The sequence below is a fragment of the Microchirus variegatus genome, assembly GCF_963457635.1.
Source record: "Microchirus variegatus genome assembly, chromosome: 2".
NCBI lineage: Eukaryota > Metazoa > Chordata > Actinopteri > Pleuronectiformes > Soleidae > Microchirus > Microchirus variegatus.
Window position 1 is genome coordinate 8,776,362 of NC_139803.1, and position 16,584 is coordinate 8,792,945.

Consider the following 16,584-nt stretch of genomic DNA (forward strand, 5'->3'; position numbering starts at 1 on the left):
ACTCACAATTCCCATCAATTACTCAAGAAGAACGACTTCCATCTCTGTGAATCAGAGCTGGCCGATGAGACGCAGACAGACTCTTGGCACAGTGGACACGCTCCATGAACCACATCTGGATAATAAGCACACCTGCACCGGGTGACCTCGCCGGAGCACAGGAGGAATTATGTCATGTTTAGGGATTTGAGTTGTACTGAGGCTGCATTTGTGCGAGATACGGATGATTGAGTTTTTTTGTTTATGTGCTCTGCCAGAATTTACAGCTGAGCGACAGCGATCAGTTAAGCCAGTCTGCACCTGGCAAAATGAAACTTGTTTGTGCAAGGTCACGGCGAGGTGGAGGTTCACCGGGCCAGGCTTTAAGGTCGAGCATGGGCCCTTTGTCCTACTTCAACTTTTATTCTTATATGTCATGTGTTTAACACAAGACATTAACAAAGGCTACTATTCAAATGTGTTTTCTAAGGCAGAGACAGTTCAGAGTTCAGCTTTTGAGCCCAGAGCAACGGCACATCTGTACATTTTTACCCACAGCTGGTTCTGTTTTTCGACTTTCAAGAGGTCTCAGTGGTGCGGCAGCGCAGACTTGACAAAAAGGCATCATCTATTTGTTTTTATGAAGAATATAAACATCCAAATCGACATTGAACGACTGCTTTTCAGCATGTACTTTACTTGTACTCAGTGTCCTTTCAGCTTATAATTTTATGTCATTTCATGATTAGGATAGAGATTTTAGCATTTACTGATTTCATTGTTCTTAGTTTACTTATTTACATTTAATTTGATTTTTATAATTTGTATGGAACAAATAAAAAGGGAAAAAAGTGACATTTTACTCCACTGACCTGTCATTCCAGCTGGGCTCCACTAGAGGCCAGTATCCAGCTAAGATCAGGAGGGAAGTCCTCAGAGATGATGATGATGATGATGATGACAAAAATGTTTGCAATGAAACCGCACTGATACAGTTGGTGGGACATGTCTTCCAGGTGGGGGTGACATTGACTTCCTGTCCTATCTTAAAAGAAAAAACACACATTTCCTGACACGCTCAGTTAGCCATCATCAGTAAATCATGTTGCTAAAATTAGTGCAGCTAAATGTATATCTCACCTCAGTGACAGTGATGCTTCCACTCCCTGTGACAGATTAACCCTTTACTGAAGTACTAAACATATGTTTTCTTTTATTTAAACACCAAGATGTGCAGGGTGAATTCAAAATAACTCCATGAAAGACTCAGAATTTATTAACAAAACATTGTTTCTGAACGTTAGACACAAAAGGAGGTGTGAAGATGAAAATGTGACGCCCAAATGGACAGAAAGTGACGTCCTACACGTTAGCAGAAGTACTTTTGATGAATATCTCGGCACAAATGTAGACTTTTATAGATTTATTTCCAAACTTTGTCCAAGCCAGGTTGTTTTTTTGTCATTTTTGCAATAAAAATAATCATTCCACTTTCACTAGAATATGGGTCAACATTAAAAAAAATGTCACTTAAAAAGAATATTCCTTGGTTCTTCACAAGCTACAGTTTGCACTCATTTCCTCCTCAATGGAAAACAGTGAGGTGCTTAAAGGTGATTAAAAATGATGTAATGGACTGATTTTGGTCAAAAATCATCTGATTGCATGTGAATCCAGTGGCACACGATCAACTAATTTCATTCACATCGATTTGCCCTTGTGCAAGGCAGTGACTCCACTGTTAGTGAACTCCCGTCACCCAACAGTGCTTCTTTATGGCCAGGCTAAAATAAATCAAGGAAATAACATTCCTGATTATAGTGAGTGCATCGGCTAAAACATAAACACACAAAATAAAGATGCTCGAGGGAAAACCCGGCCCCGGATCTTCTGTACAAGTGGCTCTAAAGTAAAAGTACCCATAATTTTCCCTTTCAACAGAAATATGGCCAAGGAAGTTTAAAAACACATTTAATTGATACTTGAAGTATATGTATATATGTGTGTGAATTCAGGATAAATCAATCTACAAGATTAGATTTGCCCACTGGCTCCTCGGCTGAGAAGTTTGACATGTTCAGATTCACATCTCTCTAAAGCTCTATATCAATTCTACAAGCCCAAGTTTGACTTCACAACGACCGTTTTGTAGACAGAAAATGACTTCATCGAGCTGAAGAAATTAATACAGACAAGCCTGCCCCCTGGTGGATGAACAGGGAGACAGTGCATGCAGCTGCTAACAACGTATATTAAAACTGCAAATAAGGCAATGATTTATACATCACGTACTTCTTTACTGCATAACAGCACTTGACAGATCACCACTAACAACTACAGAACTCTCAGCATTCACTACTATTGTACACCAAAAGGGAGGGGACAATACACATTATTGTCCAAATAATGTCAAGGAAGGAAGGAAAATAAAAAGTCTTTTCTTCTGTTATGATTGAATAAAGCCACAGATTATGCCTCGGTGAAAGAAAGAGAGAGAGAACGGTGACGATTTGAGGGGCTCAATAGATGAAGAGGACGCGGGTGTGCGGCAGGGTGGAGAAGGTGTCAGCCATCTTACGGATTCTGGCGTAGTTGATGAATCCCCGCAGGAAGAGCAAGAAGCCTGAGGAGGAAGGAAATGAGACAAACTAACATTACACCAAACTGTGAAACACAAATGTGCAGCGTGTAAACGAGAGTCTTAAATAAAACATTTGAAAACAGAAGGAAAAACTGAAGCACTCGAGTCCTCGTTGTACTATTTAAATGCAGAGGTTAGCTACGTACCCAGCACCAGGAACACCCACCACAACCAGTACTGTCCATCAAAGTAACCAGGGAAGTATGTGGAGAACTAAAAACCAAACAAAAGGGACAGAAATAACTGGTTAGAGGAAATATGGCTCGGTAAGAAGAAATATGGCTTTAAGTGGTTTCACTCAAACGAGTCCAGCACAGAAACGGAATGAAGAAAAGCAGCAATCGATGTTTGAGGAAACAGAAACAACATTAAAATGAGTGTTGTTTCTAGGTCATTTATGCAAACATAAAGCCACATTTTATTTTGTGTTCTACTGTGTGTGATGTGGTAGGCCTGGGTAACATGACCCAAAATTCATATTTAGGCAACATTCATCAGTATTTAATATGAAACGGACACACCAATATTATGCACACACGTAAAACACACATAGATATATCCTGCTGAACAAAGTACAGCTGTGTAAACAACAAAAAGGGCAGATAATAAATTGTGCTCATTACAAATATCTGCATACATCTAACTTCAATATGACTACACATCCAGTTTCATGTCATCAAAAAACTCTTACTGAAATGATGTTGCTGTTTGAAAATGTTCTGGTATTAATTATAATACTTATAAAAGCAGCCAGCCTTAGTGTGTGGGCTCATACCCGCACGATGAGGATCCATTTGATGAGAGAGAGGCCAAAGCCTGAGATGGCCCCATAGCGGCCAGCTGCAGACGTGGTCAGACAGAAAGACAGGAAGAAACCAATCCAGTTGAAGAGGAATGCCACTGGAGGAAGGAAAAATAAGAGTGTATGATGTCATTAAAAAAACAACAACCTTGAAATGGCCAGTTATTTCATTTTATTAACAGTGGCTCAAACCAGAGACGGTGTGATTTCTCCACAAATCAAGAAAGAAACCAATACGTGGAATATTGGGTTACTAACTGAAGAAAGTGAGCATGAAGATGCCGTCATTTCCTATCCTCAGCTGATCTGAATCTTCAAAGTCGTCTCTGGTCACAAAGTCTTCATCCTGTGGTGGAAAACGTGAGTCGATCACAAATCAGTCTCTGTTTGATAAATGCACGTTTTACTTTCACTCGATTCACAATGGTGTGTTTAAAATCACACGGTTACAACACAGTGACTGGGATCACGCACAGGCCTGCACCTGTTGATGAAAACCAGTTTTGCCGACAACAGAAAGTAAATAATACACCAACATCGGGCAGACCAATGAAAACACCACAACACAATTACGTGAGGTATAGAGTTGATCAAATACGATGCAGGATACACTCAGATAGAACCAGAAGTTCTTGTTTAACTATCAAATAAGCACTAGCTATTACTCTATACAAACACACACACACAAACACACACTAGAAAGGTGGAGTACATAGAAACTGTCCGTGAATCTGTCTTCACCAAACACGGAACAAATACACTTTTGCTCTCATCACACACTCCTCCCATTCCTCCCAGTTACCTCCAGTGAACTGCGAATAACATCATCAAAAGTCTCCAGGCGCTCCCTGTGCTGAGGCTGCTGCTGAGCGCCAGGCAGTGGGTGGCAGAGAAACACAACACCGACAGTCAAACAGGGTGGCCCACCAGTGGTCACAGATAAACCACTAACTACTAATTTATTTTGTATGTTTTTCTTTCACTGTCTCAATGATCTCAGAACAAGTTCTACTGCTGGCTGAGAAATTAATGAAGTTGTGCTGTTACAAGGGACAAAAAAACAGAGATGGCTTCTGTGAATTTTGACATGCCCACACATGAGAGGTTAGTGGCACGCTATCGAAGAGCAGCTGTGCATGGTGCTTTTTTTTTATAAAAAAGGTCAACAAACCAGTTACAGGCAAAATAAGGGCTGAGGAATACGGTTTACAGTGGATTTTGAGACTTTTGAATGTCTAAATTCAAACTTTGAAATAAAAGATAGATTCATAGTTTCATTTGTCAGTGAATGAAAAAGACCAGTCCACCTTTGCTTGTCTATCTCATTTTTAACAGGCAAGAGAGAAAAAATATGGACCTTTTAGAATGAAATCTGAGGCTTTCTAATGCTCTATATGGTATTTTTGGTCACTCAGACTTCAAGAAACTCCATTTCATTCTGAAGCACCTGCACCTTTTACAACAGAAGCATACAGGACAGTTGAGGGAGGAACCAGAAGCAAAAGATTTTGAGAAGGCTCAGATCAGTAGTGTACTACAAGACTGAAAAAAAGAAGAAAAAAAAAGAAACTCCCTGTGGTGGTACAGCAAACATTTCCTGCCTTGCAAACGGCAGAAGTCATCTTTGAGCACAACAGTGTGTGTGTGCATGCGTGTGTAATGTCACTACTTGCAAAAAGGAAAAAAAATTGAGCTCACTCTTCCAGTTACCAGGGGAACAGTAGTCTCAGCTTTGGTTCTTTCTGCTTCATCATAGGAAGGTAGCGTGGTTGCTACGTTGTATGATGGAGGCTTGGGGAAAACACCATCTTCCTTGTAGTCAAAGTAGGCTGAGGAGAGAAGACAGAGGTCTCACTATAACAAAGCTGCCACGTTATCAGGTACAAAAACACAAACAGACGTGAAATAATGTGCTGATCATTCCCTTGATTAATTATTGTATATAATGTCAGAAAAATGAATGATTACCAGCACTGTCTGCAATAAGGCTGCTGTACGGAGGTGGAGGGTCAGCTGCTACCTGTGGACTCTCTTCCGGCTCCTCCTCTTCATCCGGTAGCTGTGAAAGATAGGGCTGAACAATTAATCAAAGCTAGATCGAAATCATGCCAAAATATAATTTTGTTCAGCCTGAGTGGGAAGCAAGAAAACCAACAAAACTACCTGGTTCATTTAATGCTACTTGGAACATGTGTCAGCACTGGCTGCTTTCCATTGAAAAATGTTCCTCTCTATATGATGGAGCGCAACATTATCTGTGAAGAGTTACCCGATTATTTTAAACGAACATAAACATGCAAAAAATATGCGCGTGAACCACATTGTTTTAAGAAAGTCAGGAAACATGTTAGCGGCTTAATGGACTCAAATAACCCTAATCGCAGTTTCGATGGTCACCGCATACAGAAGTCAAACTTCCTCTGAATCAGATAAACCAGAATTAAGATCAATTAGCACTACTGCCATTTACCAGGAAAGGCCACTGAAGTTGTACAGAATACCAAGTACATCGGTGGTACAGAGGTAATAAAAATATGAAAATATTACCATTCGAGTACATGTAAGATGCATTTGTATCACAAAGTACTATGAATTGAATAATATTATAATTCTTAAAGGTAGAAAGCAACAAATTAAATTCAACTAAGGAAACTTGTCACACTGTAAATAGCACTAAATAAAAATAATATGACACATTAGCTGTCCATTTGTAATGTGAACCCTTTGAGGCTTTAAGGATTTAGTTCTTATGTGTCACCAAACCAACTACATTGTCTGTGTACAGATCACAGGGGGCAAGAGCTTGTGGTTGACCCTGAAATACAAGTAAACATGCCAAAAACACTGCGAGACACATCTCAACTCATCCACATGAGCAGACTTATAAGTTGCTGTCTGCACCAGCAGCAATAAGCAGGTCAGCTGGCAGATTTGGCAGTTAATCTACACGACCAACAAACACACACACACCGCTGTAGATCATGTGCTATGCAAACAAGAACACTTGCCAACGGTGGAAAGTATTTATATAATAAGTGTAAAACGTCAGAGGATTTCTGGATTTCATGCACTATATTTTGTAGTTACTGCGCACTGATATCATTGAATAGATAAAGGCGTGCGGATTAGTATGTAATCAATGTGAATGACAGTTTTTACACTTTCTATTTGACTTACTTATTTAAAGATTAAAACTAGCCCGACACAGATTCAGGAGTTGATATTAAACATTTAACATTTACGTAAACGTCCTGGTAACATCTTACTTTGACTCAACAGAAAGTCACGTTCATGAATAATAATAATAATAATAATAATAATGATAAACAGCTAATTATTATATGTTATATGGTGTAACTCTGAAAAGCTAGCTAGCACGGAGGCGTTGGCGTCTGCTCAGCTAGCATGCTAACAGCTACCCACGAAATCAACATTGCTCGCGCTAACACGATTGACATATAAATGACAATAATAATAACACTCGGATTCAATAAAGAACGACAGGAAATATGGCGCTACGTGCATGTGTGGCTTTTCGACAAGCTACGCGGTGTCAAAACGACGCTAACTTGTGATAATATATTCAATATTTAATGGACTGCCTTGAAATGAAGTGAGGGAACTATCATGGTGTCGTACCTGCTGGTATCTGGCGCTGGGTTCGGCCATTCCGGGTAGAATGGAGGATAAAGGAGAGAGAAGCCGGAGCAACAGCCAGCGAAAACGAAAATTATATAACAGTACAAACTGTAAACTCTAACCTCGACACAAATAAGCAGCAGCCGCTTTTTCCTCGACTGCTTAGTGCTGCTCACACTACCGTCAAGCGACAGTGTATGTCGACACAAAACAAACGGCTTCCTGTTAGGCTTTTCAAAATAAAGTCCCAAAAGAAGACCAAATGTAAATGATTACGTATTTCTCTCCATTAATAAACCGGGATATTCATGTACGTGGGAAAAAATAAATACAGATTTTCTTCAAACTACCGTTATTTAAAAAAAGAAAGAACGTGTGCTTTTATTTTGAAATCAGTGCCCGACAGTTTCTCCCATATCGTCACTGAAGTGACGCAATTCGTGACGTCAATGGCAAGAACAAACCCACCACCCTTTGAAACTTGATGAAACAGCCATGCAAAAATCAGTGCCAACACAACATTAGCAAACATTGGTCAATAAAATAATACTGAATTAAAGTTAAAAAGATAGTGTAAAAGAGTCACCAAGCAGAAGATCATAATCAATGAGATATCAAATTAAGGATGTGTATGGTAGCCCAATTGTTTTTGAATGAGACATGAGGAGGATGGTTTGATACCTTTTTGTGTCCAAAACAATTTAAACAAAACGATTATCTGGGATTATTTGAACCATTATAAAATGCTGGTTTGCACTGATGATACTGAACCCAAAGCTGACTGAAATCATACAGAAGATGCAATAAATATAAATACGAATGCAAGGTCTTGTGATAATGAGGTTTTATTGTATCTTTATGTTAAATAAAAAGGCAACAACAATGCCTATGACAAGCTCAGGTGATGGATAAGTTATATTACTTCCAGTCAGGTCACTCGTGGCTCTGGTACTTGATGAGCACAGGGTAAGTGGTGCCTATGTGCTTCTGGTTGTAGTGGTGGCAAACAATCTCCACGTCGTAGTAGCTGAACTGGACTTTGACGCGCTCGTTGGGCGAGGTGAGGAAACAGAGAGTGTAGAGGGCGAACTCAAACTCTGGGCTGACGCCAACGAAGATGCTGCCCTTGGGCTTTATGCCGTCTTTCCAGCTGAACTGTAGCGCCAGGATGTGTTTGTTCTCATCAGGCTGTAGTGACACAGAGAGAGAGGAAAATATGACATGTGATCAAAGAGAGGGATAGATAGAGGAGAGGAGATGGCGAGAGGGATGCGAGTTTAAAAACAATGCAGGATACCTGGGGTGAATTTGCACTGACGCTGTAGCCTTTGTAATCGATGTGTCCCAGCTTCTCTTGAAGGTAAAGCTGGATCCAGTTGTGAAAGCCAATCACAGTCCGCCCTCCCCTCGTCTCCCCCACAAACACGTGTTCAAACCCAGAGGAGTCTGGCCTGCATGGTGGGACACAGAGCGGAGCTTGGTTTTCTTGCCAATGCACTGAATGCTTCACAGCCCTGAATGATCTTGTTTTTGTACATTTACATATGTACACAGACCGAGGACAATGGTTACCATCGAGGTGCCAATTTCCACTGCTGAGCTAGAGAGAGATTCCACCTACTTGCTGGATCCCCTCCTGGCATATAGTTCAAACCAGATCCTGTACAGCTGCTCCTTGAATTTTTTATTATCCTTAGGGGAGAGGTTCTTCTCTGCCAGGTATTTATGGGCTATCTGCAGACAAATAAATAAGAATTGATTTTCTTATATACAGTGGCATTTCAGAAAAATCAAACCAGAATTGTGATTTTTGCCTCAGTCTCATTATCAAATCAGGTTCAAATGTAGTTCTGGATCTGTTTTCTTGGTCTGCAGTTGCTGTTTCTTTTTGGCAAGATGGGGTACCTTCATAGTGGGAGTCTGAATGATGGCGTCCAGGAACTTGTGATTCTCTGCCACCTCCTCAGGGGTTACAATCTCTGGCTCACCGGTGTCACTCACATAGTTATCCAACAGGGAGATAAAGGCTGCAGAGAACACACAGGCATACACTTAAGTCCAGTACAATGACTGTTGTTTTAGATCTATAGAAGACAGTTAAACAAAGAAACCCCCAAGAAGGAAATCAACAAGGAAGGTCCCAATAAACTGAGATCCAGCCTAATTCAGCACCACAAACTCTTAATATTCATGAAAGAAAATGCACCTGCTGTTTAAACAGATGGGAGATCTCGGAGATGGTGACAGACTACAGATGAAGCAAGTATAAAAATAATGCAGAGGGAGGAATCCTCTTTTTTTTTCCAATTTGATGTCAGCCTCAGACTGAACTCTTAATACCGACTGTTACGTAACTCGGCTCCCTTTGTATTAGGGCACCGCTCTGTCTAACACGCTGCATAACACAGCTCTGTGACGAGGATCATCAGGAGGAGGAGGAGGATGTGTGCCTGTTTTTTGTAAGGAGATCTGATTGGATATGGTGCGACAGATAGGAAAAAGTAGTAAGAAGCATCTGGAGAAATCCACCCCACACAACAGGAAGTAAGGGTTGAAAAGCTCACTCTCATACACTTACTTAAAAAGGTCTCCTTTTTGAAAGCGTTCTCATCAACAAACGTAAACAGAGGAGAACCCGCTCGCTCGCTGTCGTCACTGCTGGCCATGCTGTCTCCAGCTTTGCCCTGCGACAGAGGAGAGACGTTAAAACATCAAAACGTTAAAATCTGACTTGTATTCAATCAGAGACAAATGTGTGCATCACTAAACCAAATTAAAATATAGAACCACGTGTTGCTAGATTAAGGTGACAGATTTGTAAGCAGTGGTACAACAGTGTTCACTTTCTGTTGTCTTTTATAAAGCAAACCAACAAGTTTCACGCATCACTTAACTCTAACCCAAAAACACCAGAGCAATTTCAAATAATAATAATAATAAGATGCATTATTAAATGTATGTATTAAATCACACATAAACTTATCTTTATATGCTTGTTTGGTGTTTTAATTACCTCTGTTTTTTGCATTATAAAATGTCATTATTGTGAAGTTTACATCATTCCATATCAAAACAAGCACTTTTACTTTGAAATTCTGTGAAATATCATCATAAATATCTTTATTGTTATAATTTTAAGCTCATATTGCCCACCAACTACTGAACAGTTGCTTTTTTTCCCCCAGAGTGCGACACCCCTGCTTTAAGTCATGAATGTTTTAGTGTGTGTGTGTGTCTCACCTGCAGAGAGATCCTGTAGTCTTTTCCTGGTTGGAGTCTGTTGACGTCGCTGTCCCACAGCTCCTTCACCATGGCCGACAGCTCTCGGTCACTCTCAATCATGATAAGGCCGCTCGCTTGTGTTCCAGGCCTCAGTAAACTGTGTTACTCTGACAAGAAGAGATCAATTTGTCGTTAATAAAGTGTGTTTTTACAGTGAAATGGAATTAAACTGAGTTGGCACTTCATATTATATGTGAATAATACATGACTTCATAATTTAACCTAAAAAACATCTACAAATACTATCAATTATGAATGCATTGATACTCGGAGTCAGTGTGCAGTTACAAAAAGAGATTTTTTAGTGAAAACACTGTTTGCTTTGCTCTGTGACACATATCTATATTTGATGTTACACTGACACCCTGTGGACAAAGGGTTGTATTGTAGTTGTGTGTATTTATATAGTGATGTGTTATGTTTGCTTTGTATTATTCTAAATAAAGTGTGTGCACTAAGGTGACCGATAATGAAACACAAAAGCAGTTTAAAAACACAACAAGAGGCAGAGTTTATATACGACGAGCTCACTCTCACACATGCATTCTACAAAAACATGACAACATCCAAAACAGTGAGGTCCAGGAACATCATCAGCAGCAGCAGCAGCAGCCAGGCCTCAGGGCCTCACATCATGTCGAAATCCACTGACCTGAGTCTCGTCTAAGTCTGTGAGTTGTAAACGATGATCAGTGAAGTTCCTCCTGTCTGCTCAGATGCTGCCGCTCACGCTCTCCCGTGTTTGTGAGAGCAGATGTCTTTAGACGGCACAATAACAGTCCGGCCTGACAGTCAGTCACTCTGTGTGGAGAAAGGCAGGAGCTGAGTGGGGGGTGAACACACAGAGAACATTTAAAGGGTTATCCCCCGTCAGCAACTCTAGCCAAAAAGGGATTACACCGTGTCGCCATCTCTTTTCAATCTCGGGCTAAAACATGGGACTCTTTTGTTTCTTTAGTGTTTCATTGTTCCGCTCCCTCTCTGTCACAGGTTACAGGGTAAAATGTGTGTCATGTTTAAGGCAACAAGAGGGAGAACACAAACACGCTCATCTTAATCAGGTAACAAGGATAATTTTAGTTTGAAACAGCTACTTTTGTGACTCAATTATTCTTTTACCTTAACACATATGCTTTAATCTTACATTTACTGAATAAAACCTTTAAATACACTCACCAGCCACTTTATTGCAGTACACTGAACACTTATTCTGTCAGGAGAGGCAAACAGCGTGGTAATCTGCTGCTGTCGCTCTTCTGCTTCAAGGCTTGTTTTGTGTTCAGCAAACCTAAGATGTCATAAGTGGTTATTTGAATTACGATTTCTACAGTTTCTATCATTTTTAACCCTCGGTTTGTGCCCAAATGTATTGATTTCCAGTCGTGTGATTAGCTGATTACAAGCAGTCGAACAGTGTTCAGCTTCATCAGATTCAGCAAATAAAATAATCAACAAGGTTATTTTTGACAAATGCATTTAAACAGAATTCTGCATTACCTTTATTTAAACGCATCGTATACAAGGCATGACATCACAGTCTGTATTGATGGAACAGTTCAACTGTGTGTATTGAATTAATGAATGAGACATCAAATCTGAAAAATCAATCAATGTTGAATAAAAGCAACTTCGATGAAAGGTTCAATTTCCAACAATGCCACTAGCATTAAATAGCCCTTTTCCCCGATTAACTTCCGATGACATAGAATAAATTAACATACATGTATGTAAATATTGTCCGATGCAATGGCCTCGCTAACATTTGGCAACAATAAAAGGACAAAATGAGAGAGTATTCAACTATTCAAAGTCATTCTGAAATGTCCTGGCTGCTCACCAAGACCTGAAAGCCTTTAACAAATCATTATCCGAATCCCCGTAAACCATTGGGATGCTCTGCTGGCACGAATATTTAATGTTGTGTGCTCAATGATTAAATTCTGTAGGGACAAGAGGCCAATTCTTCGCTCCATCTTTTTTGCAAATCTCAAGAAAAAGGGAAAAAGAAAATCTAACAAGACTAAAATAACTGCATCACAGGAGAAGACACCCCTGACCAGTACATGTAACATACAGAACATAACCTGTACGTCGCACTTTGTGTGTATATTGACCAACAAGAATGGGGGAAACTCATTGTATTCACCCAAACAAAGCCAAACAATGGTAACAAAATAGAAACCTCTGCTTTCGCAGCCTGGCCGGCCTCTGGTGTGTTGGATAATTACATTCATACATGACCCAACCTTTAGGGTTGTTCCTCGTGAAGTTAGCCATGTCATACTTTGAACATTATGCTAAAATGCGAGGCAAAGAGCAGCTACTTAGCGTTTGTAATATGACACAGAAGGGAAAAGGAAAGAGTGGATAGTCCAGTATCTGTTTGGACTACACTGAGATTAAACACGTCAACTAATTATGAAACATATGTTCAATTTAGAAAAATATGCTATAATATACTGTAAAATAAAGAGAAATCACATATTATTTAGAGGGTTTGTGTCAATGGAGGTGGAAAACCAGCTGACATAAAAGCTACAGCCATTCTCGATCATCCCGACTCCTTACTTTATATACACAGAAACCTCTGTGAGAACTCTCTGCACCCTGACACATTACTGTAGGGATATTGTGTGACTAACCCAGACGCGGTAAAGATGATGTAATTTTAAAGTTATTTAAAGTGCATTCATAAGAAGCAGTGTAACAGTGTGTAGCCACTGCACTGGTTTGGTGTCAGTCCTCCTCGTCACTCCAGAAGTCATCTTCTTCATCATCTATGTCTACACCGTGGAAGAGTCTGCAACAAGCAAGGAAATGGATGGTCAACTTTGGATTATTATTGGTTGTGTAGAGAGAGAGAAACTGTTTATACTCACTGATTGTAACACGGTGACCCTGGGTTGTTAAAGTGACCGTAAGGGTTGACTCTGCTGAGGTGGCCCAGGCACAGCCAACAGAAATATTCTTTACACGAGGTACAAGTCATTTTGTTACAGCCATCCACTTTCTAGAGAGAGACACAGTCAAGGTTTAAAGCAAGTCAAACACAGATGTGACGCTGTGATATCCTGTAACCAGCAGGAGGAGCCAAACCTGTATATTGGTTCCACAGCGAGGGCAGCCTTTGCAGTTCTCCTCAAGCCAGTCTCTGCTGAAGGACTCTTCCACTGCTTTCTGGATCACTTTCTTCCCAAACCGCTGCTCCATGAACTTCTGGCCCTGAGATGTAGCCGACAGGTACTCGTCTCTGAGGTTACGCAATTCATCTTCAAGAGAAGACAAAAGAAGTTTTAATCTGAGGGCTCATTTCTGAAACGTCATCACTCATTTTACACTGATCTAGAAAAAATTTTCTTGACAATGAAAGTAAAAAACATTTTATCCACTAAAACAACAAAATTTTTCCATCAATATTACCTGCAGTGATTTTACAATGTGAGAGCCCGTGGTAACCCATCTTGCACAGTGTGCAAAAAGCGTACTGACAGGCAGTGCAAATGCCCATAGTAGTGTCTGGCTCCACCATAACAGCGGTGCCGCAGGACGTACGGGGACAGTAGACCACGTCGGCCATGAGGTCCAGAGTGGACTGCAGCAACAAGCGGTCGTAACGAGCAAACAGCTCATCGTCCACAAGCTGCTTCACCTGAAGATCAGAGTTGGAGCAGAAGAAAAAGCAGAGGAGGAACTTGTTCATTATCTCAACCAATCAGAAGTTACATTTTCAGCCATGTTTGTCTGTCTTTGGGCAGTATTACTCAAAAAGTAAAGGACAAATTTAAAGTAAAATTGGGACAGAACTCCAAACAGAGTTAAGCTGTCCCAGCTATAGCTTCCTAAAGCGCTCTGTAAATAAAGTTGAGTTGAGTTGAGTTGAGTTACAGTGTAATCACTTCGTCATACCAAACAAACCCCCTGTCCTACCTGTAACGGTGTGGCTACAGAGGTACATTTTGGCTCAGGGCAATTAAGGCACTGAACATTGCCGTCCCTTATTTGGATCTGGAAGTATTCCGTCATGCACGCCTGGCAGTAGACATGCTGACACTCCTTAAAGCAAAGGCAGTTGGCGCCCATCTTCTCCGCAAAGCAGATCCCACAGCAGAACACCTTGCTGTCAAACACCCTCTGGCGCTGTGCCTCATCAAAGTCAAGGAGCTGAGGTAGGATGTCGACGTGCGGCTCCCTCAAAAGGACGGCCCGTTGGTCCAAGTGAGAAGACGACGACGTCAACTGCGGTTCTGCTTTTTCAGATTGACTCCCAGTTTGTGTTGGAGCTAAACAATATTTGGTAAATAAATCAGTCTTTTTATTTAAGCTTAAACCAGGACTCATGCTATGTTACGTTATATTACTGATAAGTCAATAGATTGTCATATATTGTGTACCTGTAGCTGCAGGGTCAGCTTTCCTGCGCTCACCACCTGCCTTATTTGCCCCTCTGATGACTTCCAGAGGAGACTGGATGCCCAGAAAATCCAGAGCCACCTCTTTGAGGAACTGAATCCATGTGAAAATAATCACACTGCCTTGATTCTCCTCCCATAGCTCATCCAGGCGTCTACACAGAGTGCTCATCTGAAGAGATAAAAAGGGTATAATTCAGCCTTAAAAGTTGCACCAAATGTAGCTGCTACATGTTAAAGTGTTTTTACTGCAGAGATTAGAGATTAGAATTGTTGCAAGTTCAAACACAGTCTAACAAATGGTTACCTGTGCTCTGGTCATCCATTTTGAGCTGAGAGTAAAGATTGGTGAGGATATAGAAGGATAGTCTGCAGGCAGCTCAAAGTTCAGCTCCAAAGGAGGTAAGAAGCTGACATCATATTCAGATTGCTTGTCTCCTGCAACAGAGGAGGTGTCGTTAATGTGAGAGCATATATTTGAAAGATTGCACACATTTTTCTTACGATATTACACAGCTTCACTTTAAAATGTATACCTTTGACAACAATTTTGAAATCAGGAGGAAGCTCCAGGCAGAGTTGGATCTCTCCTCCCTGTGCAGACTGTGCTTGGCGGAACTCCTCCTCATCATAAATACTTGCTAAAGCAAGCAGCTCATCCTCCTGGGCTTCCTTGTCCTCAGACATTTACATTCCTACAACAGCAATAACATGTCACAAAAAAGTCTAAAACTTGTAACACGGGTGTGGCAGAATCTCATTCCATTGTAGGTAATAATATGAAAACACTCACAAGAGTGTGTACATTGATCAGACCTTGTTTACTTATTATCCTGGTGGATCCCTTTAAAGTATACACCAAAGATATTAAATGTACATGCGATCAACCACCAGCCATGGATAAATACTTTGAATTTCATTAAAACATTCAGTTTTAAGTGTGCTGATATGTTAGACAGTAAAATTGTGCTGTTATCCTATATATAGAACCATAACCAACAGATATCGATTGTATGAGGTGGACAAAATCAGTGAAACCCTTCAACATCACAGATCTTGTTTACAAAACTATGTACAAACCTACAATATAAGCTGAACAATAAGCCAGCATGAAGCTACGTTATTATTTAAGACTGTGATTAACTAGTTTCAGCTAAACAAGTTCCATATACTATTTTTTATTATTGTAACTAAGCGAGGATAAACGACACACGTAATATTGCCGTGACTTGACATCAGCCGTCACTCTCACGTTATGCTAGCAGGCTAGCTGGTGGACTATGTAACCACAAGTCAACTTACTCAAATATGATCGTCGATTATTGACAATTTCGCAAATTACTGTGAGTGCTGTTGTTGTATGCAGGGTCACATGACATTTCACGCAAAATAACACAGTTTGCTGGGGAAGCAGTTAAATAACTTTATGCGTAGGCTAGCTAAATAACTAGCCTAGCACTGTTAGCTAATGTAAACAGTGGCTATGACTACAGCGGTAGGTGAACAGCGCTGTAAACTTTCCCTGTACAGCAGCGCAGAACGCTGTCATTAAGCTCCACTAAATATCAAAGCGACCACAAAGGGCTGAAAGTGCCGCGTCACTGTTCTAAAGTGAAATTAGAACACTTCTTACCTTCTTGTCGAACCACGCAGACTACTGACTTCTGGCCCCTGACTGGGTCATGACTGAAGTCCCGTAATGAAGGTTGTAATACATCCGGTTTTCAAAATAAAACATCAGAATTGTTGCGCTTATCTACTCAAAATGTTACGGTAACACCTTGTATTATTAATAAATACACTTCATATGAACCCACAAGGCTAATGTATGA

At 40.5% G+C, this 16,584-nt stretch overlaps 3 protein-coding genes across 4 annotated transcripts; all 3 read right to left on the reverse strand.

Annotated features, from left to right (window-relative positions):
* Window positions 1–1,300: 1,300 nt before the first annotated feature.
* ndfip1l (Nedd4 family interacting protein 1, like) lies at window positions 1,301–7,233 on the reverse strand. Of its 2 annotated transcripts, none has more exons than XM_083910439.1 (7): window positions 7,062–7,233; window positions 5,391–5,481; window positions 5,133–5,251; window positions 3,681–3,768; window positions 3,396–3,520; window positions 2,767–2,833; window positions 1,301–2,602 (listed from the first exon to the last, which is right to left on the reverse strand). In XM_083910439.1, exons 1-7 carry the CDS (start codon window positions 7,089–7,091, stop codon window positions 2,499–2,501), a joined length of 624 nt encoding a protein of 207 aa, XP_083766565.1. In that variant the 5' UTR covers window positions 7,092–7,233; the 3' UTR covers window positions 1,301–2,498. The 2 variants fall into 2 exon arrangements, with proteins under 2 accessions (XP_083766565.1, XP_083766564.1); XM_083910438.1 differs by having other exon boundaries at window positions 5,121–5,251.
* Window positions 7,234–7,994: 761 nt separating this feature from the next.
* On the reverse strand, window positions 7,995–11,041 carry endou2 (endonuclease, polyU-specific 2; the record flags this gene model as incomplete). Its single annotated transcript, XM_083885898.1, has 7 exons — window positions 10,996–11,041; window positions 10,302–10,450; window positions 9,640–9,745; window positions 8,967–9,088; window positions 8,683–8,795; window positions 8,359–8,512; window positions 7,995–8,249 (listed from the first exon to the last, which is right to left on the reverse strand). Exons 2-7 carry the CDS (start codon window positions 10,401–10,403, stop codon window positions 7,995–7,997), a joined length of 852 nt encoding a protein of 283 aa, XP_083742024.1. The 5' UTR covers window positions 10,404–10,450; window positions 10,996–11,041.
* Window positions 11,042–11,836: 795 nt separating this feature from the next.
* On the reverse strand, window positions 11,837–16,442 carry rnf14 (ring finger protein 14). Its single transcript, XM_083885870.1, has 9 exons — window positions 16,386–16,442; window positions 15,289–15,447; window positions 15,060–15,190; window positions 14,735–14,924; window positions 14,271–14,623; window positions 13,764–13,992; window positions 13,440–13,612; window positions 13,223–13,353; window positions 11,837–13,143 (listed from the first exon to the last, which is right to left on the reverse strand). Exons 2-9 carry the CDS (start codon window positions 15,437–15,439, stop codon window positions 13,080–13,082), a joined length of 1,422 nt encoding a protein of 473 aa, XP_083741996.1. The 5' UTR covers window positions 15,440–15,447; window positions 16,386–16,442; the 3' UTR covers window positions 11,837–13,079.
* Window positions 16,443–16,584: the final 142 nt, after the last annotated feature.

Excerpts from the sequence above, each read along its gene's own strand:
- ndfip1l (XM_083910438.1), bottom strand. The coding sequence starts at position 7,091 with ATGGCCGAACCCAGCGCCAGATACCAGCAG. Across the intron at positions 5,252-5,390 it reads CCTTATTGCAGACAGTGCTG|CCTACTTTGACTACAAGGAA; the intron begins GTAATCATTCAT and ends TTCTCTCCTCAG. Across the intron at positions 2,603-2,766 it reads GTGGGTGTTCCTGGTGCTGG|GCTTCTTGCTCTTCCTGCGG; the intron begins GTACGTAGCTAA and ends CTTCCTCCTCAG.
- rnf14 (XM_083885870.1), bottom strand. The coding sequence starts at position 15,439 with ATGTCTGAGGACAAGGAAGCCCAGGAGGATGAGCTGCTTGCTTTAGCA. Across the intron at positions 15,191-15,288 it reads TTTCAAAATTGTTGTCAAAG|GAGACAAGCAATCTGAATAT; the intron begins GTATACATTTTA and ends CCTCTGTTGCAG. Across the intron at positions 14,925-15,059 it reads AATGGATGACCAGAGCACAG|ATGAGCACTCTGTGTAGACG; the intron begins GTAACCATTTGT and ends TTATCTCTTCAG.